This window comes from Condylura cristata, unplaced genomic scaffold, assembly GCF_000260355.1.
Source record: "Condylura cristata isolate star-nosed mole 26May11 unplaced genomic scaffold, ConCri1.0 scaffold00022, whole genome shotgun sequence".
Lineage (NCBI taxonomy): Eukaryota > Metazoa > Chordata > Mammalia > Eulipotyphla > Talpidae > Condylura > Condylura cristata.
In genome coordinates this window covers 31986046-32010141 of record NW_004567123.1, presented here as the reverse complement: position 1 = coordinate 32010141, position 24096 = coordinate 31986046, and the positions used below count along the sequence as shown (strand labels likewise).

Genomic DNA, 24096 nt, shown 5'->3' with positions numbered 1-24096 from the left:
GGGTGCCACTTCTTTGCATTACAAAAATATACTGAGCGTTGCCTTTTTATTTTGCTCTGAGGGTGTCAATGTCTTCTTCATTCATCGGTCAGGTGTACACCTTCTTCCCTGTACTGCTCCCGGTGAGGACATGGTAAAAAGAAAATGGCCTGGAGTAGGAAAAATGTCAGTTTGCACAATTACTGGGCCCTTGTAGATGCTACCCTGGTTCTCTTTTGGCTGGACGTCATTTCGGTGGGTCAGTTTGCAGGGTACTGATGCTTTTCTGTTTGTTGGTTGCCCGCAGGATGACCCGATCACAGGCAGCCTGGCCAGTTGTAGGGATTGTGCACTGCACAAGGGCCCTAATTGTGGGGGCTGCCGCTTGAACTGGGTACATGCTTGACCTGTGTTTTTTTTTATTACAAAGTTTATTTTTACATCATTTTGTACATTTTTTTTTCCCATCTTGATTGTAATCCCCGCGGGTTTCCCATCACCAAATCACCCGTGTGCCATCACCATAATCCCGTGCATTTCTCTCCTCCCCACCCCCGTTTTTGATCCCATTCCCCACTCCACCCCCACAAAATGTCTCTGGTATATGGTTGTTCATTATTTTTGTTATTTTCTCGCCTGGTCCATTATACTCCTGCTATGAGCGAAACCATCCGGTATTTTTCTTTCTCTTTCTGGCTTATCTCACTAAGCACGAGCTTTTCCAGCTCCATCCAAGTTGCTGCAAAAGACATGTGTTTCTCTTTTTTGGTTGCTGAGTAATATTCCATTGTATATATGTACCACATCTTTCTAATCCAGTCATCTACTTTTGGGCATTTGGGCTGCTTCCATGTTTTTCCAATTGTAAATAAAGCAGCAATAAACATGGGGGTACAAGTATCTTTTTCAATCAGTGTTTTTGTGTCTTTTGGGTAGATACCTAGGAGTGGGATTGCTGGGTCGTAGGGAAGCTCCATGTTTAGCAGTTTGAGGAACCTCCAGACAGTTTTCCATAGTGGTTGTACTAGTTTGCATTCCCACCAGCAATGCAGGAGAGTTCCTTTTTCTCCACATCCTTGCCAACAATTGTTGTTGCTAGTTGTTTGAAGATGTGCCATTCTCACTGGGGTGAGGTGGGACCTGTGTTTTACCGAGACCACGTGGGATGGGGGACACAGGGTGTCTGGGGAGGGGTGCTTCGTCCTAGTTCACTGCAAGCGGCTTCTCGGGATGGACCTGCTTTTTCCTACTTTGTGTGCCAGAGGGCAGAATTGATTTTAAATAAGGGATGAGCCGTCATGCCAAAGAAAGGGGGGGCAGCATAGAGCCGTGGCGGCGGGCAGCGGAGATGGACTGATGGGTTTGGGTGTGGGAGGGTTTAGAGAGCACGCGCTTGGCCAACACTTCAGGCTGGAGAGGCCGCCATGCGCAGGAAGCTGAGCTTAGGGATGCAACTTTTAAATGCAGGTTTTACATTCCGCTTTTTAACTCTTATTTACTGATTTGTATTTATTTATATATATATTTGAGGTGATGGCTTACACGTTGTGTGATTCAGAGGGACAGGCTCACACCCACCCACCACCAGAGCATCTGGAATCTCCACCACAGTCCATGGGCCACCCCATTCCCCCCACCGGCCCCCTCTGATAGCTTCAGTTCTGCAGTCAGATTTTTAGGGTGGTTTTGATTAGTTTTGCCTATTCTTTTGCCTCTACAGTGAAACCATCTGGCCTTTGTCTTCCCCTTTGGCTTGTATCACTTAACATCGCCCCTCCAGTCCCATTCATGTTGCAAATGACAAGAGTGCATCAGTTTTCATAGCCGAATACTATTCCATCATCTCTACGCTCTTCTTAACTCCCTGGGGCGCTTAGGGTGCCCCACAGCTCTGTTGTAAGTAGGGCTGCAGTGGACACGGGGGTGCAGACAGTCCTCTGCATGAAGGCTTTTGCATTCGGCGGTAGATATCTGGAGTGGGATTGCTGGGGCAGATGGGCGACCTATATGCGAAGTTTTGGGGAACCTCCATGCTGCCTCCCACAGGGGCTGGGGCCTGCGTGTGTCCCCATCAGCAGTGTCCACATGCTTCCTCTCCCCACGCCCTCTCTGGCGCTTGTTCTTTCTGCTTTTTTTTAAAGAAAAGATTGATCTCTATTTATGCATACAAGAGCTAGGGTGTAGCCAGAGATCGTGGGGGGTGAGAGGACTCACCAGACACAGAGCGGGGAGCAGAACAGGCAGATGGACTGAAATCCACTGCCGAGGGGAGCAGCGGGGAGACAGGAGAGGTCTGCTGCGCCCGTGGGTCACCCCCTGGCCGGGGTTCAAGCTCAGGCCTCAGTGGCTGGTGATGACTTGATAGTGCTGGCTTTAACCCCTGCGCCACCAGGGAGGCTCTTCTCAAACTTTCTCAGGTGTGAGGCAGGATTTCATTGTGCATTTCATTTGCATTTCCCTGAGGACAAGTGAGGACACACCTGCTCTCCTTGGGCATCGCCGCTTTCAACCTTCTGCTTTCATAAGTGACCCCGCGGCCAGCACCCACGGCCGCCCCTCCTCATGCAGGAAGCATCCACGCTGTCCGCTCGGCCAGTCCCTGACGTCCGAGCAGCACCTTCGCACCTGACCGAGGAGGAGGGTGGCAGGCTTCCTCTCGGGGTACAGGACACGAAACGCACCCCTTATGCACGTTTGTGCCTGTGAAAAGCTTGTTGTGTGTGGCGAGCGCCGGCGTGTTGGGGTCACGGCCTCTCTATGGTGGAGTGGATTCAGGGGGAAATGGGGACTTTAAGTGGTGGGGGCAAAGTAAATATTCTGTGACACGAGTTGCCAGGCTCCTGGGAGGCCGAGGCGTGCCCGTGGCTGGGGCTGGAGGCCGGCTGACACTGGCGGTGTTTGGAAGCAGGCAGACACGTTTGGAGCCGTTCGGAGACGCGCCCGGCGCCGGGAACGGACACACGCTTGCTGGGGGACAGGGACTCTGTCGGCTCTCGGCCAGGAGAGCGGCACCCCATGGAGAGTGTGCCAGCCCGCTCTCTCCTGCCCTAGGAAACCGTGGACGTCACGAGGGGCGCTGACTTCAGAGCGCGGTGCCGAGTCCCTGACCGTGTCTTGTCGAGGTCCAGCTCAGAGGGCCCCCGGGCTGGGGCTGGGTGCCAGGGAGCCACGGAGGGCGGGGGGAGGCCAGGCTCCTGGCCGAGTTAGAGGCCAGTGGCTTTCCCTGTCCGGGAGCTCATGCACTTGGAGCTGCTCAAGGGCTTCCAAGTATTTGCCGAAGAACGAGCAGACCCGTCGGTGAACAGTGTTTGCTCGTTCGCTTCTCCTGGTTTCAGAAGAAATTTCAGCTTACCTCTGAAAGGGAGGAAGCCTCAGGGCCTGATTCAAATTTGAACAGTTGACAACTAAGTAAAATAATAAAAATTGCGCCTGAGGTCAAGCCCTGTCTGAGGGCCTCCGTCTTCCCGCACATCCTCTCGGCTAAGCCACTCCCCGGGGAGGTGGACAGCAGGCTTAGAGGAGTCGGACCTCTCTGTAGACGACAGCCAGCCCCGCCCGCTGTGCCCGATCTCTGTCTCCCTGTGACGAAGGCCACAGGCTGGCACCGTCCAGTGGCACCTACGAGATGCCCCTTCACTCTCTCGTCCTCACGGCCCCCAGCGCGGCTCCGGCCAGCGTCCCACCAGCCTGGCCCCTGCCTACGCTGGCCGAGCAGGGAGCTGACTGCCCGCCGCGGGGGCACAAGCCGGGGTCCTGAGACCAGCAGGCTGGGCTTCGAGTCCGAGGTCTGCACTTAGCAGCTTTGTCATCCCCGGGAAGTCACTTTGCCTCTCTGAGGCAACATTTCCTCTTTCGCAAAGTCCAGATGATTTTCTTCTCTTGAGAGATGAGAAGATGAGATGAGATCAGGCTCTTTGCTTAGAACTTGGCACATTGTGGATGCTCATTCAGTAGAAGCTTCTCTTTCGATCATCGTCATATTCGGGGTGTGGAAGGACAAAGATAAGGAAGGTTTTATCTCACGGAACCGAGAAACACTGGAGGACAATAAGTAATGATGATAACAAACGTTGTGCCAGACCTTGCTCTAAATCCCTTCCACGTATCACCTGTTCTGGGTCCTGAGCTACTGTTCTGCTAGCCGTGCTGGTGAGAAACCGAGCACAGAGAGGTTAAGTAACTTAGTGAAGATCACACAGCTGGCAAATGGCAGTGCTGCTTTGATCCCAGGCGACCTAGCTCTGAAATCTGCACCTTTGGCTACTTGCTGTCCTACTCTGAAAACGCTTGGACGGAAGTTAATCAGCCTGAGGACGCTCAGCTGCCCTGGTCCCCTGACACGGTTCAGTCTGTAGGGACCGAGACCCTTGAATTCTGCTGCGGGTCCCGGGGGTCGAAAGGGCCCATTGCAAACCCTTTTGCGTCTAAAGAGTCCCAGATCCTGGACTGATGCCAACAGACAGATGGGATTTGAACCCTGGCAGGAGTAGGGGGTTTCCCTGGTGGTGGGGTTCCGACTCCCCGTGGCTCTGACTGGCTAGGGGTGTGCCTGCTGTTTGCAGGGAGCCGATCTGCTTTTTGACCCCAAGAACGCGCCTCCCTGCCCAAGGCTGCCGTCTGCAGGGGGGAATCCCTGTTGCTCAACTTCTTTTTTCCAAAACGCATCCCCGTTCCCATCTCCATGGACAGCTTGGCCGCGGGGCCTCGGCGGGGTGGGGTGGGGTGGAACAGCTGAAGTTTTCCAAGGAAGGGGAACCCCAGCTGGTTCTCACATTAAGGGAAGGTAACACCTGCAGGGCTAATCTTAGCCCCCAGTCGGGCCATCGGCACCACCAGCTCCAGCGATCTTTTTATAGCCGCCGACTGAAATGGAATTGGCACTTTCCACTCCAGCGGGATGACAGAGTGGAGAGGGTGGAAAAACAGTAGGAGAGGGCCTCGCGGTGTTTCTTAAGTTAGAAAAGCCGGGTGTTTTGGAAAATGGCCTCTTATTTATAGCAGCAGTAATAATAATGGTTATGATATTATTTTTATTACTATTTTAAAGTATTTGCAGGCCTTCCAAGAGCCTGGATGAGCTGGCCCTCGCCCACCTCTCCGATTCCAGCGTTTCTGACTCGCCCCTGGCTCCGTGGGCCGCGGTTATGAGGCTTCGCTCTGTCCTCAAACACCCCACGCTGGCCTGTCGCTCGGCACCCCGCCGCTGCTGCTGGCTCGGAGAAACTCGCTCCAGCGCTCTATAAAATTGCCTCCTGTCCCTTCAGGTCTGAGATAGGACGTGAGACTTGCTTTGAGCGTGGCACACCGAGGGTGCTCGTTACCGTGGGCAGCGCATGGTGTCAGGCACATGCTTCCTCGGCTCTGAGGTGGCACCCCAGGCCTGCCCCCCACCCCACCCCCCTCACGCTTGCACTGATGACACGGCCTGCCTGCCTGCCTGCCTGCCTGCCTGCCTTAGGCTACACACAGCTCCTGGAGGTGAGGGCCTGGGGTTTGCCACTGTTTCTGCAGCATCCAGAGCAGTCCTGGCACACAGTAGGTGTTTGCAGATGGTTGCATGGCTGTGTCCTGGCCCTTCACTGGCTCCCCGCACTCCTCCATTCTGCAGTTGTGGTAACGATATCCAGGCTCTCGAGGCATCCCTCGAGGTGGGGGACAGAGCAGGCTCTGTCCATCACACCCAGGAGGGCGCAAGGGAAAGCCCGCCCCCCCCCCCCCAGGGCCTTTCTGTTTACCCTTCACTGTGATGGCTGCAAAGCTGTTCTCTGTTCCCTGAAATGTGAAAAATGCATAACCCTCCAGGCAAAGTTCACAGGGGAAGTGCAGGCTGTTCCCGACTTCAGCTGGTAACCCTGGCCCCTGGCCACCCCGCCTCAGGCGGAGTCGGGGGTCCCTGCAAAACATTGCAAAAACAGGAACAAATCTAAGGACACAAAAATAAAAGTGATGTGGCAGCGGAATGGGGTTGCCATGGCTCCCAGGGACTCGCCAGCCTGGGCGGGAGCCAGTGTTTTGGAAGGTTCCTCCACATGACACAGCGTTTTGGAATTTTTCAGCTGGTAAATCTCTCTTAATTCAGGCCCCCGGCCGGCCCAGGAGCTCCCTGGCTCTCCAGTCCCGCGGGGGCGGAGGCTGGAAGCATGCCTGCCTCAGATTACTCAGCTCTGAAACTTAAATTGTTTGAAGAGAATTTGTGTTTTGTTTTGTTGGACGATGTTCTTGGAACGGGGTGATGGCAGGGCCCGCAGCACCTGTTGAGAGGGCAGACTGAGCTCTAGCAAGGCGCGTGGGTGGTGGAATTCCCTCTTTCCCACTGAGTCATCATGCCCCGAAATGAGTCACTTTATTACTTGGAGGTTCCCAAAGGTTGTATCTGGAGGTTCGTTTAGTAAATATAAATGCATATTCCTAAAATAATTCTTCGGCGCTAAATTAAGTACTTTTCCACCAATTACTGTCCTGGAAAAAGCGGCTCCATCCTCAGAAGCCACGGCCGCCTCCCACCTGCTTTGCTCCCTGGCTTTGGTTTCATCCAGCGGCCTCTGCTGAAACAATAGGCCTGGCCCGGAGCCTCTCTCCGGATCGGCTTTCCTCTGGGAACGGGGGTCGGCCTCCGGGCGGGGCGGCATGACTCAGGCACAGAGACCTTTGCCCTCGGTGACTCACGCCCGGGGTCACGGCCCCCTGGCCGGAGCCCCCCCAGCCCCACTTCCCTTCAGGCAGCAGCTCGCTGCAGTCACAGATCACGGCTGCCACGTTGCCCGTCTCTGCCCGCCTCACCGCAGGCTGCGTGGCACCTGCCTGGGCGCCTTTGAAACTGCACACAGCGAGATGAGTTTCTGCTGAACTTGGGCTCGGCTCTTCCACCATCAGGAGCTGCTCTTGGGGCCAACCGGCCTGCTGCAATTGATTTTCAGCTGGAACCCCCCCCCCCCACCGCACCCGAGAAATCTTATCTTTTATGGATTATCTGACACCGGCTTGACTAATTTTGGCATGTTTTGGCTGTGTTCTCTCTTTTCGACTAATGCAGTGGCACATATTTCAGGTGTAAGCAGGCTGGACTTGCCTGGCTTTGTCTTTTGTGCTTTGGGCCTCCGTTTCTCCATCTCTAAAATGGGGTTAGCAGTGAAAGGAGTTCAAGGTTCAGAAAGTGTCAGGCATGTAGTAGGTGCTCAGGAAAGGCCGGCTGACGCTCCACACGCCTGTGGGGAGGTGGGCTCACGTCACACGGTGTTAGGAAGGGCTTCCCGTCTGCAGAGGAGTCCTGGTCCCACCTGAACCCTCGGATGCCTGCCGTTATGGCTTGCCAGGGGCGAAGGGCCTGCTCTGCCCCAAGAACTGACTCACAAAGTGAGGTTGACAGGCTTCCTGGGGGCACGGGGCTGGGCTTGGAAACCCCCATTTCCAAGTTCCCAGAGCGACTCCGTGGAGCCGGAGGGGGCAATCACGGAGGACAGCTCATCTCTGGGAAAAGTCGCATCTGGGGTGGGATGAAGGATGCTGACATCTGGGCTCTGTGAAACCACCTTTGACGATGCCTTGGTCAGCTCACCCAGCCCTGCACTCTCCAGGTATTAATTGAGCACCTACTATGTGCCGCTGAGGTACTGGGCACTGGAGAATGCATGATAAGAGGCGGCCATGGCACTGTGCACGGACAGCTTGATTATAAGGAGGCCGCACCGAGAAGGGAGAGGGCTGGGTGAGGCTGTTTGTTTAAGTTGGAATCTCAGACAAACAGTTGACTTTCTGTAGCATGAGTAGGTCCCATGCCATGGCCCGACATTCTGGGCATACTTGTAAAATACTGTACTCCGATTCAGCTGGATGGCCTGTATTTTTACTTGTTAAATCTGGCAACCCTGGAGTGAGGTCAGGGAGGGCTTCCCTGAGGAGGTGGCTTTGCGCAAAGCCCTGAAGATGGGAACGTGGGGCCACATGGACTGTAGGCAGAGTGTCGCCCAGGCCGCAGGAATCACTCAGTGTCAAGGCCCCAGTGGGGGGGCGAGCTGGGGGCAGCTGACAGCCAGCCCCAGGGGTGCCATATGAGAAAGGAGGGAGCAGAGTGGGGGGCTCAGAGCACGCGGACCCTGGGCGAGGGGAGAGAAGCTTGAGGTGAGTCGAAAAGTAACTAGTACGTGCTGGAGGCTTCTCAGAGTGCCATGATCTGATTTATATTTCTGAGGTTGTTCTGGCAACCTTGATGGCCTTTAGGCCCAGGGGAGGGAGGCCAGTGAGCAGGCTTCCCAGGGAGGGAGAGCCAAGCCGCCTAGGGCCTGGGGAGGAGGCCGAGGGGCTGGGGGCGGGTGTTACCTCTCAGACCCCCCAGTTCCAGGGCAGATGGGCCGTCTCACCGGGGAGTCCTGCTCCCCTCTGCCCAGCTCCTAAGCCTGTGTGGGGAGTACACGTTCTGCTCATTAGCAGACCGAAAGGACGTCACCCCTAATTCTGGGAGCCACCCTGGGGCACGTCGGAGGTGCCTAACACAGTGACCCCCGATTTCCTTCCCATTTGCCTCAAGCCCAGTGGCAGTGATGTGCTGGCGCCTGGCGGGGGGCCGGGGGTGCTGCCCACCTCGGGGAGCTCGCAGGTTTTTCCCCTGCTGACCTGAGCCCCCGCTGCTCACTGAGGCTGAGACGCCGGTCCTGCTGCTTCCTGACACGTGGCTGTGGCCCAAGGCTCCAGGCCCTCCAGTCGCACCCGCCCTGGCTCTCCAGGCATGTGTCTCCGACCTAGGGGTGAGAGAAAACGGGGCTGGCCCCACTCCCCATCCCCGTGGCGTTCCCCCCAGACAGCGCCTCTCTGCCCAAGGAGCTGGCCCCTTCCTCCCGCGCTGAGTAAGACTTGGACAGCGTCGTCCTGCTGGCTGCCGGCTCGCTCCGGACAGGGGCCTGTGCCCAGACGTCTGCTCAGGAGACTGCGCCTTCCCTTCATCTCTGCCCAGAGCAGTAGGAGCACACTGAGCTTTGGGGCGTCTCCTGTTCTGGGGAGGGGCTCCCTGAGTTCTGGCTCAGGGGCTGGGGTTTCTAGCGCTTGGGCTAAGTAGCAGCTGGGGTCTGAGTCCCTCTGCGCCGCGTCCAGGCTCCTTCTGGGTCACTTCCCCGAGATGACCCGGGGGTGTCATTTTGCCGCGGAGGCTGCTGGACACTTCCGGAGTCCCGGCTGTGGCCAAGCCAAGGGCGAGGTCAGGGGGTCACAGATCCTAGCACCTACTATGTGCAGAGGCTGTGGGAGGGGGGTCGGAGTGGGGAAGACGGCAGGCCAGGCTTCTGGGAGCTCACAGCCCAGCAGGGGGAGAGAACCCCGGGCAGGCAAGGTGGGGGTGGGGTGGGGGAGAGGGGCCGAGAAAGGGGGGCAGCTCCCGGGCCTAAGGGATGGGAAGGAACTGGCCTGGGCGAGGCCTGAGGAAGAGCTGGGTGGTTGCAGGAGGGAGAGGAGACCGTGCAGGGTGGGCCAGTCACCCAGCCGGCGGAGCAGGGTCTCCTGCCTGGTCAAGCTCCAGGGAACACCGGCCGGCCTGCTGGTGGGGGCCTCGGGGTGCGTGGTGGGCAGCCGTGCCTGGCAGCCCACACAGCAAACCTCGGGGCCCGGAGGCTCCTGGCAGACAGGACGGCCTCAAGAAGCTGCCATTTGCAGTGACCCCGAATAGCATGGGGGCTAGGGGTATCCAGTTTGTCCCCCCCACTCAAATGCACACTCTTTTCCTTAACACACATTAAATTTGCCCACCATAGTCCTGCCATCTTTCTGAAACCACATGAGATTCGCCTCGGTCATCTAGTCCCAGTCCTGAGGATGGAGCCAGAGGAGTAACCAGGGGAGCAGGTTCCCCAAGTTGGACTGACATTCGTAGACCCGCAAAGTGACAGCGTGCTCTCCCCCCGGCTGGGAGACACTCAGTCTCTTTAAGATAACAGGGGCAGGGTTCCAGGTCAGAAAATCAGAACACAAAAAACAAAACCCTTGTTCTGAGGGCCGCCTGGAACCCGCATCTGCAGGGCGGGCGGCCCAGCCAGCGTGGATGGCCGCGGCCCAGCCAGCGTGGATGGCCGTGGCCCAGCCAGCGTGGATGGCCGTGGCCCAGCCAGCGTGGATGGCCGTGGCCCAGCCTGCCCTGGCCACATGCTTTCCAGGCCGTGTCACTCATGCGCAGCGAGAGGCGTGAGCAGCGAGGTGGGGCTGAAACCCACATCTCCTGGGATGTCCGGGTGTGCGGGCGCCCTTTTCCGTAGGGTCAGATGAAAAAGACCATGGACAGGCCCCCGCTATGCCCTTTACATATAATCTGAGTTCTTGAGTCATGAGCCTCCGCTCTCAGGTCAGCCCACCTAGCGTTTGCCTGTGAGAAGCCCAAGGCCCAGAGAGGTTGAGCTAGCTCTCAAGGGCCACACAGCGGGTCAGTGTCGTCGGTCTGGGGGAGCCCTGCCAGCATTACTGGGAATTCCACACTGGTCCGAGGAGCCGGGGTGGCAGGTTCTTCTGGGGAGAGCCTCGGGCCCACATGCTGGGGGTATGGCAAAGGGGCGGAAGGGGCTGGGGGTGTTTTGCAAACCACAGACCTGCAGGTAGACTTGGAATCAGAGTGTGTATTACTTTCTGGTCGAGGATGCTTTTTTCAGAGATTTGCATACAGCAGACTGTAACTTGACAAAAATTGACAAAGCACCATTTACACATGCTGTCGCCATGGCGATGACGGCCATCCTTGTGCTCCGCCACGTCGCTGCCTTCGCTAGTCCTCCGGATGGGTCCTGTCCTTAGCCCCCATTTGGGTAGGAGGCAGAGGGGTGAAGCGTCTGCCCCCCCCACCCCTGCCCCCTGCAGGGCGGGTTTGGAGCTGCATGTGTTGGTTCCAGAGTTTGGGGTGTGCGGGAATAGGGTAGTGAGCACCGTGGGGACTCACTGAAGGGGTGTTGGCCGTGACCACAGAACGTGCCTGGGAGCTGAGGGTGACAGTGCCGTGCCGCGGGGTCCGAACACGGCGCCCCAGGGTGACTCGCCCCCCCCCCCCGGGCCCCTCTGGCTGCCTCTCCTCTCCGGGAGCCCCGGGCGCCGCCCGCCCACTGCACGGGGCGCCCCGTGGGGCTGCTGTCTGGCTGGGGCACGTGTCTTGCTCATGCTGTTCGCGCTGCTGGTGCCCCGGGGACGTGGAAAGGCAGAGGGGAGCTTCTAGGTGAGGCCTGAGTATAGCAGCAGCGCACAGGCGAGGGACACGCCTGGTGGCGGCCGTCAGGGCGTCCTGGATCCGATTCTGAGGAGGGAAAGGGCACAAGTCCCTGGAGCAGGGCTGTGGCGCGAGGAGGCTCCTGGGCTTGGTGGCAGAGTGGACGCTGAGGGGTCCCTGTGCAGTGGCCCTTCTGGCCAAAGTGCAGCGTGCTCACGAGAAGGCCAGGCCGAGGATGTGCTGCAGACCCCTGATGGGTGCTCCTGGCCCACTGGCCCCTAGCGTCCCTCCCTGTCCCTCCTCGCCTCCTCAGAGCGCTGGCTGGTGGCAGGTCCTGGCCATCTTTGGAGACGCTGACACCTGTCGGTGTTCAGACATGAGCTGTCTCCTGGGCGTGGATGCGAGGTCAGCTGTGGGGAGATCATGGGGGAAGTGACTGGTTCCCTCCTGTGGGAATCTGGGGTTCGCCACTTTTCCTTCTTCCCTTTTGACACCGACGCATGTCGCCTTGAAGTCGCTTCAGAAACACGCCCAGGAGAACTGCAAGGTCAGGCGCCTGTTCCCGAGCCCACAGGCTCACCGCCAGCTCTGTGCTCAGCCTGGGTCGCAGCACGCGCCTTCTGGGTTGGTTTTGGGGAAAGCCTAGAAGTTCATTTAATGCTTGGAAGCCAGAATTCTCTGAGTGCATCTTAAGAGCCGCGGCCCTGAGGTTTAGATGCGCCTCTGCGTCACAGGAGACGCGGACAGCTGTGCTTTACAGGGGCCGGCTGGCTCTTCGGAGCGTGCCAGGCTCTGGGCCACCTAGCGAGCCACGCCGCTCACGGGTGACTAAAGGCGCTGAGAAGTCCCGCCCGACAAGCCACCTGGCCCCGGCTCGGCGTTTCCCCAAAGCTGTTAGCGTGTGGAATCTGCTTCCCTCTCTCGGGAGCCCATGTAGCATCCTCAGAGCCCCTGTTCACAGCACACCCTGGAAATGATTTTGCTTTAGCTGAACACCGACCAGTGGCCCTCGTCGAACTCTCTTATTTGCAAATGGGGCATTTTGTTTGGCCGCACTTTGCCCGCAAACTGGGGACCAAGCGCCATGCTCCAGGGATGCGGATTTTACTGTGAGCAAAACCTCTCACTGCAGAGTGGCTGCAGAGTGTGACACCAGCTGTCTGCTGACAGAAAGGCGGGGGGGCCTCCCGTGCACCCCTCCCAGGACTTGCAGGCCAGGGCGTGGCCCGAGACGCGTAGGACAGCATCCGTGAGCCACGCTCTGGGCACAAGCACGCGGGCTTGCCTGGGCCTGCCAGTGACTGCAGCGGGGCCTGGCGAGGTCTTGGCACGCCTGAGACATTTTGAAAGTTGTCGTTGGTTGAACAAAGCATATAATGAAGTGCGGCGCACATCCTATAACTTGTGTTTTCAAAGACAGGGTTTCTTGGATAGAGAAGAAGGTAATAGTAGCGGATCATGGGCAACCTCTGTTTTCCCTTGCTTCCTTGTTGCCAGATTTCCATGGCTCACTGCTCGCCCTTTGGGCTACACAGGCAGGCGTGTGTGCAGACACAACACTGACATACACACACCCTCTGGCGGGGTCGCACACAGAAACCCAGATGAGGATAAAGTGCTGGTTTTTTGCCTTACAAAACCAGCTTCTTCAAGGCCGGTCCTATTTTACTTTTCCAGATGGGCAGCAAATCTGGGAGATGGAAGCCACGGTGGACAAAGACAAGAGCCAGCCTGTAAGCACGTCGAGATGACGTCATGCGTCCCTGTCCCCCTGTCCCTCCCCCCCAACCCCCGCCTTCCTTCGTCAAAGTCCCAGTGCTTTGGCCCTAACGGGCACTCAGCAAACATGGAATGGATGAACAAGTGACGGCTCTTTAATAGACTCTGGTAGAGGGAGTGGCCGTTCTCTTTGCTGCAGCTGAAACGTCACGTCTGTTTAAGTCCCCAAAGAGAACTGGGGACATGTCACCACCCCTGTGCGATGGGCTCTATCTGCGGAGGCTCTGGGGAGGGCTCTGGATGCTCTTGCAGTTGTGCTAATGGTAAACCCTCCCTTCCAGAACATGCTTTTTGTGGAGATCCCCGAGTATCGGAATAAGCACATCCGTGCATCCGTGAAGGTGAACTTTTACGTCATCAATGGGAAGAGAAAACGAAGCCAGCCTCAGCACTTTACCTACCACCCAGGTAAGGGTCTCCCAGGAGGCGTCTGGTGTGGAGAGGCAGCAGGGTGCGGGTGAGGACTTCGGGCAGGTGACTCAACCACTCTGTGCCTCGGTCTCCTCATCTGTCCAGTGGCATCTTTCTTGAAAGAGGTCAGAAATCCATTGCATGTAAAGTACTTTGCACGGTGTTCAGTAAGCGCATCACAAGCGCTTCAGAGGTGGACGAGGGCGGAGGACACGCGGGCTTGTTTAGCAAGAGGCTGCAAAGCGGGGGACACCTGTGTTTGTCTGAGATTTGCTCGTGATGGAGTAGAAAGTGCTTATGCTCTGCATCCAGTGGGATTGTTAGTTGACCCCCACAGCAGGTAGTACCCGATGGCCAAATGGGGCTCCTGCGTCTTATTTTCACAGAGCACCACAGTCCCAGAAAGGGGGGCCAGGGCCATTTTCCATGTATTCATCTGAGCGCAAGACACTGTTCTGGGCTGGAAGAAACAGTTGCCAGCAAAACAGACAAAGCTCGCTGCCCTCCTGGAGCTAATGCTCACGGGAGAGCAGTCAGCCAAGCTCGTGTGGATAGTATTGACTGGTGGATTATGATAAAGGCTGCAGAAATAGGCCATGTGTGTCCCAAGTCCGAGACAGACCTGGAGGCTCCTTCCCCTTATTGGAAAGACCTCAGGTCCAGGCTCAGCTTTCTGACCTAAGCCAGGTGCGTGGGAGCCTCTGGCTCAAAGCTGTAGACGCAGAGGCCGACGCTTCGGCGGTCCTGCCTTGCGGACGCCCCAGGCCGCCGCTGGCTAGTCCGTCCGCAGCTCGCTGAGCACGGTGTCCCCTGTGCCTCTCTCCTCGCAGTCCCAGCCATCAAGACAGAGCCCAGCGACGAATACGACCCCACCTTGATCTGCAGCCCCGCCCACGGGGGCCTGGGCAGCCAGCCTTACTACCCACAGCACCCGATGGTGGCCGAGTCCCCCTCCTGCCTTGTGGCCACCATGGCTCCTTGCCAGCAATTCCGCTCGGGGCTCTCGTCCCCCGACGCCCGCTACCAGCAGCAGAACCCGGCGGCTGTCCTCTACCAGCGGAGCAAGAGCCTGAGCCCCAGCCCGCTGGGCTACCAGCAGCCAGCCCTCATGGCTGCGCCCCTGCCCATCGGGGACACCCACCGCTCCGTGCTGGTGCACACGGGCTCTCAGGGCCAGGGCCCGGCCGCGCTGCAGGCCTCGCCGGTGATCCACTACTCGCCCACCAGCCCGCAGCTGCGCTGCGGGAGCCACCAGGAGTTCCAGCACATCATGTACTGCGAGAACTTCGCACCCGGCACCACCAGGCCCGGCCCGCCCCCCGCCCCCCAGGGCCAGAGGCTGAGCCCCGGGTCCTACCCCACGGTCATCCAGCAGCAGAATGCCACCAGCCAAAGAGCCGCCAAAAACGGACCCCCGGTCAGTGACCAAAAGGAAGCACTGCCCACGGGAGTGACTGTCAAACAGGAGCAGGACCTGGACCAGACCTACTTGGATGACGGTGAGAGGCTCTTTTTCTCCTTGGCTGGAAGGGGGGTGCCCCAGAGCTCCCCCTGAACTTCGCGTGTGGCTTGGGTCTGTGCCTTCGCTGCCTTGGGCCCGGGTCCCCCTTTTTGCATTTCCGAGCGTGGAGCGAGATGGCCCTTCAGGCCGCACCCGGCTCTGGGCAGGGGTCATCCCCAGTCAGTGGGGGCCGGAGGGGGGAGCTTTAGGTACCCTACAGCCACCCCCACAGAAGCGGAGATGGCTACCTCGGGCCCTCGGGGCGGCTGCTGGGTCATGAACTGGTTGGCTTAACTGCTCCCACTTTTTCCATCTGCCAAATTTAGACCAAGGAGAGGAAACAGAAAGGAAGGAAAGCTTTTATTCCCTTTTATTCCTGTAGAGAAAAAAAAATCCCAGTTGATAGCTGCTTTGTGTTTTGGGGAGGGGGAGGACGGGAAGGCGAGAGCTTAGCGAACAGAGACGGCAGCGAAGGAACATGAATGGGCGCTTGTGGGCAGGCTGCAGGCCGGCTCCCGTGTGCTGGGGAACAGAGAGGCGCATTGACGGCAGACACGGGGGCTTCCGTTGTGGGGAGCCCAGCTGACGGGGCTGCTGGGCCAAGGGAGGGCGAGAGACGGCTTTGTGTGAGTCTCGAGGTGCCCGGCTCGCTGGGGGCCCAGCGGGGGGGTCTGCCGCTTGGAGTGGCTGGGTCGGGGTGCTGGTGCGTGGTTGCGGGAAGGAAGGGCCAGTGGCGTCGGCCGGGCTCACCTGGGACCGGCCAGGTGCAGCAGAAGGAAGGGAGGAGGCAGGCAGGCCGCCTTCCCCTGCCCAGAAAAGAAAACAGGTAGCTTGAGTTTCTCCCTGGGAGAGCGGAAACCTCTCCGGCTGGCACCCGGCCACGGCCCAGCCTCCTGGTTCTGCAGCCGGTAGCACTGGATAATCCCTGAACCTCAATTATTTAGGAAAGTTTGCTCAGGAGCCCAGCCAAGGCATAGGACGTGAGACAAAAAGCCTCAGGCTGGCCCCCGCGGCCATCAGAGAGCCCAGGGACTGAAAGGGCCATGCGGGAGCTCCGTGCTCCCGGGGCCACCGGTCGGCCTTCCACTTTGAGGGGTTCCCTCGTCCTCCAGTAAAACCGTTGACCCCCAGCGCTTCAAGCAGAGCTCTCGGGGTATCAGCACATCTCCCCACACGCCTTTTGGGCCCGACTTCGGGGCGTTGCTGCGCTAACTAGTGATTGAGCATCCTGAATATTCAAGTGGAGGCTGAGTCGGGGTCACTGTGCTGGGCTATTTAAAGGGGAGACCCGTGTGGAATCCTTGTGCAACTGACCCCCAGCGGGCCAGACCATCTTCTGGTGCTTTCATTTGAAGGCATCAGGTGGAACTTCACCACCAGATAAATGGGACGTGGCTGTAACCGGACCCCTCCACGTGTGCGTCTGGGGTGCATCGGGTCGGGGCGCTTCATAAATAAGTGAGCGCCTGAGTGGGGCGGGTGGCTCTCCCGCTTCTGTCTGTGTTGCTTTAGTCTCAGGGCAGGAGATGCACCTTTAAGACACCTGTTTAATAGGAAAATTCTTGCCCTGGGAGCGGGGCCCATTCACATCCACCCAGGCTGCAGGCCCGGGGCTCCCTCCCTCCCCAAACCGCCTTGGGGTGTTCACCAGCATGAGGGGGTGGTCCCCTGGGTGTCCTGAGCAGCCCTGGGGACCACGGCCCAGTGGCCTGAGCTGTGCCACCCCTGGCAGGGGTTCAGGGGTGCCTTTTGCAAAGGCTCTTGCCCAGAAGCCCCATGTGCTGGTGTGAGAGACACAGGCCGTGCCCCGGGACATGGAACCAGGATGCGTGCACTTTGGGACGCGCAGGGCTTCATTCAGCAGCCTTTTCACTGGGGCCATGGGTGGGTGCCCCGCGCTGTGGTGAAGAGCCCCTTGGGGGCCCTCAGCGGGCGGGACCGCCGAGTGTGGCCCACCTTCCCAGTTCCGTGCTGGCCCCACGGTGGGGCCTCTGGGTGGCTTTCCTGGGGCTGGGGGTTGGTACCAACTGCAGGTGACGCTCGGATTCTGTTATGACGGGAACCATGCAAACGGCTGCCCGGCCGAGCAGCCGAGACCCCGGAGACCCGGAGAGCCCCACCTGGGTGTCATTCTAGGCCTCCTGGGAGGGCCAGCTCCGTGGCCAGCCGGTGGCGGCATTCTCAGGTGAGGCCTGGTGCCCACACGGTGGTGCTGGGGTCCCCGGTTGTGAGCCCACGGGGATGGGGGAAGCGCCCTTTAGAAGACCTGGAGAGGGCTCCCGGTCCTGCTGCGGTGGCTGCACTGAGGAGGTGGCATAAGGAGTGGCCAGAAGCTGAAGTGGACTTCAGAGCCCACGAGCGGCGCAAAGTGTCGTTTCTCAGTCACCCGGCAGCTTTCTGGCCACGGCAGCCCAGAGGCAGCTCTGTCACTGTGCCGCCATGGCTGCCGCTTCTGCTGTTATCGCTTGTGCTGTCGTCGCTGCTGCTGCTGCTGCTGCTGCTGCTGCTGCTGCCGCCGCCGCTCCCGCCGCCGCGGCCGTCATCGCTGCAGTCTGGCTCCTGCTGCTCCTGCCACTGCCGCTGCTGCAGACACGGCCGCAGTCGGGGTGGGCTGGGCTCGAAGAAGGCCCCGAGGTTGGCTCTGAGCCTGCGCTCTTTTTTTAAAAGATGTATTTATTTATGCACACAGAACTGGGGTGCAGGGGTGCAGGGGCTGCAAGAGGACTCACCAGACACAGAGTGGGGAGCACAACAGGCAGATCAATGAAGCACACTGCGGAGGGGAGCAGCGGCGGGTCAGGAGAGGTCAGCTGCCGCGCCCTGTGGGTCAGCTCCGGGCGGGGATCAGACTCGCACGGGGCGGCTGCTGCCAGCTTGCAGTGCTGCGCCTTAACCCGCTGCGCCAGGCAGGCCTCAGCCTGAGTTCTTACCACCTTCCTAGGCTGCTGCTTGTTAAGCAGAGGATAGTAGAGCCTCGCTAGAACATTCCAAAGTCCAGGAAACTGGGCTCGCCTAGCCGAGCGCACAGAATTCGCAAGAGCCCGTTTGAGGATGACTGCGGTGCAGGTGCCGGGCCTGTCCTCCCAGGGCGTGAGCCTCGCGGCGGCCGGCTCGGCGGCCCTGGGTTGCCCTCCTGATGCCCTGCTGCCACCTCCGGCGTCTAGTGGCGCCCCTCCGGGGGCGTTCGGCGGCGCGCTGGGTGCTGTGCTGCTGGCTTGTGTACGTGGGAGCAGCCGCCTCCCAGCGGCCGCGGACACAGCTGCGTGCAGCCATCTTTGTGAAATTCTGCAAAGCAGATGTTCCCTGAGGAATGTGCGCTGGCATTTTGAGGTCAAAAGCTACCAAACCACAAGAAAGTCCACTCTCAGACTTGCTGTCCACGCAGCCTGCATTCCAGGGCAGCATCTGACCCACACGGAGGAGACAGGATCCAATAAAGGGGACCGAGGGAGACAGCATTTGGTGTCACCGGTGGCCGCCGTCACTGGCCGAGCCCCGGCTTTTCAGTGTCCCGAGCCAGCTGTGCGGTATGAGCCCCGCGGCCGGGCACAGCCGCCCGCCTCGCTGACAAGTGCCTCTCCGGAGAAGGAGCGGGAGACTGGTGCAGGAGGCTGAGCCCAGCTGTTTCTTTTTTTTTATTATTTATTCGTACAGAACTGGGGTACAGGCCAGAGATGTGGAGGGTGAGAGGATTCACCAGAGACAGAGTGGGGGGGCAGAACAGGCAGATGGACGAAGTACACTGCTGAGGGGAGCAGCGGGCGGGTCAGGAGAGGTCTGCTGCGCCATGTGGTCTCCTCCGGGGCAGGCGGGGATCGAACTCATGCGGAAGCGGCTTTAGCTTCTCAGTGCTGTGCTTTAACCCGCTGCGCCACCAGGGAGGGCCCCAGCCGTTTCTTAAGGGCTCTTCTCCTCTCCTGCCCCTGCTGGCCCAGGGTGACCAGCTACGAGCGAGCGGGCCGGAGATGTTGCTCCCGTCTGACCCCGCAGCCGGGTGGCTGAAGGCCACGTGTGCAAGGCGGCGGCCGTGGCCAGTGCCACAGGTGCTAGGCCACCACCAGAACGTTTGTATGAAGAAACCTGCAACCCCTCACGTCAGCTCTGGCTGCGATTTGTTTCTTTCTAGAAAAACAAAACTTGGAGGGCCAACAGTTACTGAGGCCACGGCTCAGTGGCCTTGACCTTATTTCGTAGACGAGGGTTTTCTCTCGCCCCCAATGCCACCCCCTGCCCCCCGCCCACTTCACCCGCATTGCAAAGAGTCATTTTCCTAGAAAGTCCCCCCAGCTGTCTTTTATGAAATAGCCCCGGTTTGACTTCGTCCTTGACTGGGGAACGGGCCCATGCTGTCTTCTGTTGCTTTTGGGTGCAGCCTGGACTCGCCCCGCCCGGGACCGTTCATCTTTCTTTCAGCACCAGGTTTCTTTCACTCTTCTTGCTTTTAGAAAAAGAGGGGCTTTGTTTTGGGGGAAAGATGAAGCTGTTCGCTGGCTCTTCTCCCCCGCATTCCTGACACCTCTGTAATTGGTTATCGCCCCGGGGCCTGGTGAAGCTGAGACCGAGTCTATAAAGGCCCGGCCGGGCTGTTTTGTCCATCCAGAATGGCAAGAGGCTTTCTCTGGGCAAAGTCCCAGGGAACCGAGGCTGGGTTTGAAGAGGGCAGCTGTTCTGGTCCTCGGCAAACCAGTCCTGCCACTTTCAGGTTTCGGGGTGACAGCTGCTTCCTCATCCCTTGCACCCGCCATAAAATCGGATCTCTGGCCAGGCAGCCAAGTGGAGCGTTCGCTGGGCTTTTACAATGGCCTTGAGCGCCGCGAGTGGATTTTATGATGAGATTGTCTGTTGCAAACAGTTTGGACTTAAGTCCCAGGCATTCTGCAGACCAGCAAATGGGTTTCATCTGAAGCCTGTTAGTTCCACCATCCGGGAACTTTGAAGGGACACTCCCTGGCTGTCCGCTGCCAGGATTCTGGACGGAGGGAGGTTCTGTTGCATAAGCCGGCGACGTGGAGGTCGCCTTGGAAGCGCTCGGCAGCCGGTTCTTATAGATTTCTGGACGTTGATGGTGCCTTTTGAATTCTCAGCTTTAATGGATCCCTAAAAAGAGCTGACCCGAGCTGATGAACGCACCCTCCCCACTCCTTACAGATGGGTTGAGCTGCGGTCTGCTCAGCACTTTGAACGGGGGTGGCCAATTGGGGTTCCACGGGCGGCATTGAGCCTGCAGATATTTTGTTTGGCCCATACAGTATTTAAAAAAATATTTGGACTAGATGCCAGCATTTAAAAACCAGGAGATTGCACATAAAAATACAGATTTCCGACTTCCCTTGGAAAATCTGAGGAGCTGGTCGCCCCGGCCCCACATTCTGCCTGGTGTTTCCCTGGAAGCATTATGCAGGTAGCCCCCAGGGAGGGACCCCTCCACCTGCAGCCCGCCGCCGCCCAGTCTCCTGAAGGTGGTGGTGTCCACTGAGTACTGCCACACTCGTGCTGGGCTTGGCTGCCCTCACTCGGCCAAGGTTTCTATCTGGACCTAGTAGACTTTTGAATTCAAGACTTCTGTTCTAGAAGTGCCACTGACACCCAGAGCCGCCTCTCCCAGCACCTGCTGCCCAGCGAGGGCTTTGCAGGGCTGCTCTTCTTACTTCCCTGCTCTATGGCTGGGGGTAAGACTGAAACACAAAGGACAATCTCTGAGTGGCCGCCGCGCAGGCTCAACCGTCGTCAGCTCACGGCCAGTTTGGCGTCGTCTGCACCACTGTCACCTGCCGCCTCTGGATGTCAAGTCCGAGGCATGAAAACTGCATCACTGCATGTGTAAACTCTCAGTGTGGACTTCTAAAGGGTTCTGTGATTACACGTCATGCCATTAGCATGCGTGAAAATTGATGAAACTTGATGAAAATTCCTTAAAGTCATGAAATTTCTAGGGTTGCAATTTCCAGTTGTCTCCTACATATTACAACTTTCTTCTTCTCCTTTTTGATTATTTCATAGTCCTTTTTTTTTTTTTTTTAGTCAGAATTCAGACCAGGCCTTAGTTTTTCAGTCTTTTTTTTTTTTTTTTAAAAGATTTATTTACTGGCCCTCCCTGGTGGCGCAGCAGGTTAAAGCACAGCACTAAGAAGCTAAAGACATTCAGCACGAGTTCAATCCCCGCCTGCCCCAGAGGAGACCACACGGCGCGGCAGACCTCTCCTGACCCGCCCGCTGCTCCCCTCAGCAGTGTACTTCGTCGATCTGCCTGTTCTGCTCCCCGCTCTGTCCCTGGTGAAGCCTCTCGCCGGCCGCCCCTGCACCTCTGGCCTGTACCCCAGTTCTATATGCATCAATAAATAAATTAAAAAAAGATTTATTTACTTATGCATACAAGAACTGGGGTACAGGCCAAAGGTGCGAGGGGTGAGAGGATTCACCAGAGACAGAGGGGGGAGCAGAACAGACAGACCTTCTGAAATACACTGCTGCAGGGAGCAGCGGGCGGGTCAGGAGAGGTCTGCCGCGCCATGTAGGTCTCTTTCCGGGTCGGGGATCGAACTCGTGCTGCAGAGGCTGCGGAGAGCTTCATAGTGCTGCGCTTTCACCCGCTGTGCCACCAGGGAGGGCCTGTTTCTCGGTCGGTTTTAATGTAGAGACCTCCTGTTTCTCCACAGATGAGGCATTGGACCCTTTTTGATTCACCCTCCTCCTCATCTTGCAGTTTATTTGTTGACAAAACCAGGTCCTTTATCTTGTAAAATTTCTCCAGTGGGGCCTTTGCCCACGCGTCCCATGGGGCAGCCAGGAAGGGCCTCTGCATTTCCTGTAAACTGGCAGTCGGCTCTGCAGGCTGGGCCGGCTCAGGTTCAGACGTTTTTGGCAAAAGCACTTCCTAGGTGGTGGCAAATCCTTCTGTCAGGAAGCAGCGATGTCCGATGTCCGGTCACCCCCGCTTTGGTGCTGTTAGCAGCTATTGATGGTCAGTGCCCAGCCCCTAACTCTTGGTGCCCCAAATGCAAAATGGTGGTATTCTATTCTAATTCTGTCATCTTTTCTGTTAGCTGGAAAACTTCTATAAAGAGAAACTTTCCCTTATCAACAATGGTAGAATTCATATAGGAAATGCAGTATGAATGCTTAATTCTTTCCCTTTATTCATCAGTTTTTAAAATAATGGGTCAGTTCATTAAAATCCACCAGTGGTGATCCATTAGGGCTTTTTCGGAGGGGTATCATTGTAAACTCAAATTCAAGAATAATTGATTTTAAGATTTTAGCTGGTTCCTTTTGTCCGTATCATTAGCTGAATCTAAATAATGTGACTTCCTCTCCTTTCTTTATCTGGCTTAGCAATGTGCTCAGACATTCTGAGGCCTCAGGGAAAGACTCCGACCTGCAGCCTGGGAGTTATTGCCCCCACACACAATTGCCCGAGTGTCACAGGCTGCTGTCTTGACGGGTAAATTCGGAGTAGCGTCTGCAGGCGCGGGAGAGTGCAGGTAGCCGAGCACTACAGGGCTGCTGTGGCCGGACCCACAGTCTCTGGCTGAATCCCAGCAGTGGTGTCTTTCTCTGGTACCTGCAGCACAGGTACCTGTCAGTCCGCAGTCCCGTATGCTGGCTCGGTGGTTTTCTCTGTCTTAATGCTTCACATTCATAGAGTGCTACCCTCTCCTGCACTGGGACAGCCCCGGAAGGGACGATAGAGTAGGGGAAGGGAGATGGAGAAGGTGGGTGAGAGCCTTCCGCTCGGAGCATAACCAGAGATCACATGTACCCTTTATCTGCTGTCTCACTGGCCACAGCCTTGTCACGTGACTGCATTGAACTGCAAAGGAGGCTGGGAAATGTAGTTTTCCTATTTACGTTATCCGCCCAGGTACAGATCTAAAACCTTCTATGGTGGAATGGCAGAGAGGATGGATTTGGGTCCTGGCACCAACAGCACAATCATAAGGGGCAACTCTGAAAAGGGGTGGCCATTTCACATTGTTTTATATTCTTCATTGTTTCTTCCTCGATTCCACACACATTTATTGAATGTGCCAAGTGTAATTTTAGGGTCTGGGGACACAGCGGTAGATGAAATCGATGGTGCTTCGCTCCTCGTTGGGGAACCGACCAGCCAAGCACAGGTATATTGTAACGCCAGGCGGTTATAGTGAAGAAAACCGGAACTGGAGTAAGGGGCGAACCGTTACCTGTGCAGTCACTGCCGATTCTCCCCCAATTCAGGGAGCCCTTCTCAGGGGTCAGCCCGTTACCCCAAAACAGGGCCCGCTGCCTGCACGCGAGGTGCCCGCGGGGCAGGGGCTGCCTGGGTCTGCGGGCCCAAAGCTGATGCCCCTATAGGCACAGGCGTTGGGTGTCTGGACGGCGGAACGCGGCCGCGCTCGGCTCCCCTCTTCTGAGGCTGCCGGATTCCCGCACTTTGTCTTCCAGCAGCCCCACTCCACGAGGCGAGTACAACTGTCTCCCCAGTTTTGTAGCCCAGACAGTGTCAGGACCTGGCCCAAGGTCACACGGCCAGCTAGTAAGTCTGTAAATGTGCTTTATCTAGGTGGGTTTTATTTTTTTGGGGGGAGGGGTGGGTATATTTAATACACAATTCTTTCATGCTTGGGGCACACGTAAGCTTCTACTGACAGTGTGCGGTGGCATAAGAAGCCTGGGGAGAGAGCCTGCACCCCGAGCCTCAGGCCTCGGGCCTGACATCAGGACTGGGTCTGTGAACGCCTCAGGAAGCCCCCAAGGGACCGAGAGACACGGGGCGTGGCAGGTGGGATAAACTTCTGTGTCCCCAGAGAGAACTGCCAGGTTGAAGCGACCACTTTTAATGCAGGGCCATGGCCTGCGTGTCCCTTTCTAGCAGCGCTCAGGTCTGTTATTGTGGGCAGCGCGGCCTCTGCGTTGCTTGGGTGTGATCTGGCGTGGGGCTTCCAGCACAAGACGCTCTGGGGCCTTGAATGTCCTGGTGGGACCCCAGGAGGGACACCCCCATCTTCCTGGCACAGGGAGGCCCCAGCTGGGCCCTGAGCTCCCTCTCAACACCATGCTCTCTGGGCCCAGACTGTCCGGTCTTGACAGAGGCAGAGTCCACAGCCGAGGCCAGGTCAGGCCTTTAAGAATGCGCTGGCCGCAGGCCTGCTAAAGTCAGTTTCTCGCTCCCAGCCAGCAGGCTGCCAGGCCAGAGGCTGTTGTGACAGCAAAACTAAGTCCCATGGAAACGGCCGGGCGAGCCCAGGACCAGGCGCCTGGGAGCACGGCAGCCCCTTGC

The 24096-nt window shown here is 57.8% G+C and overlaps 1 protein-coding gene across 4 annotated transcripts in view; it reads left to right on the top strand.

Annotated features, from left to right (window-relative positions):
• NFATC2 (nuclear factor of activated T-cells, cytoplasmic, calcineurin-dependent 2) overlaps positions 1–24096 on the top strand; it is a 119605-nt gene that overhangs the window by 79900 nt on the left and 15609 nt on the right. For all 4 annotated transcript variants that reach the window (XM_004687483.2, XM_004687485.2, XM_004687486.2 and 1 more), the window contains exons 7-9: positions 12824–12879; positions 13207–13333; positions 14167–14835. In XM_004687483.2, coding sequence (XP_004687540.1) covers positions 12824–12879; positions 13207–13333; positions 14167–14835 — 852 coding nt within the window. The remainder of the gene's footprint in view (positions 1–12823; positions 12880–13206; positions 13334–14166; positions 14836–24096) is intronic.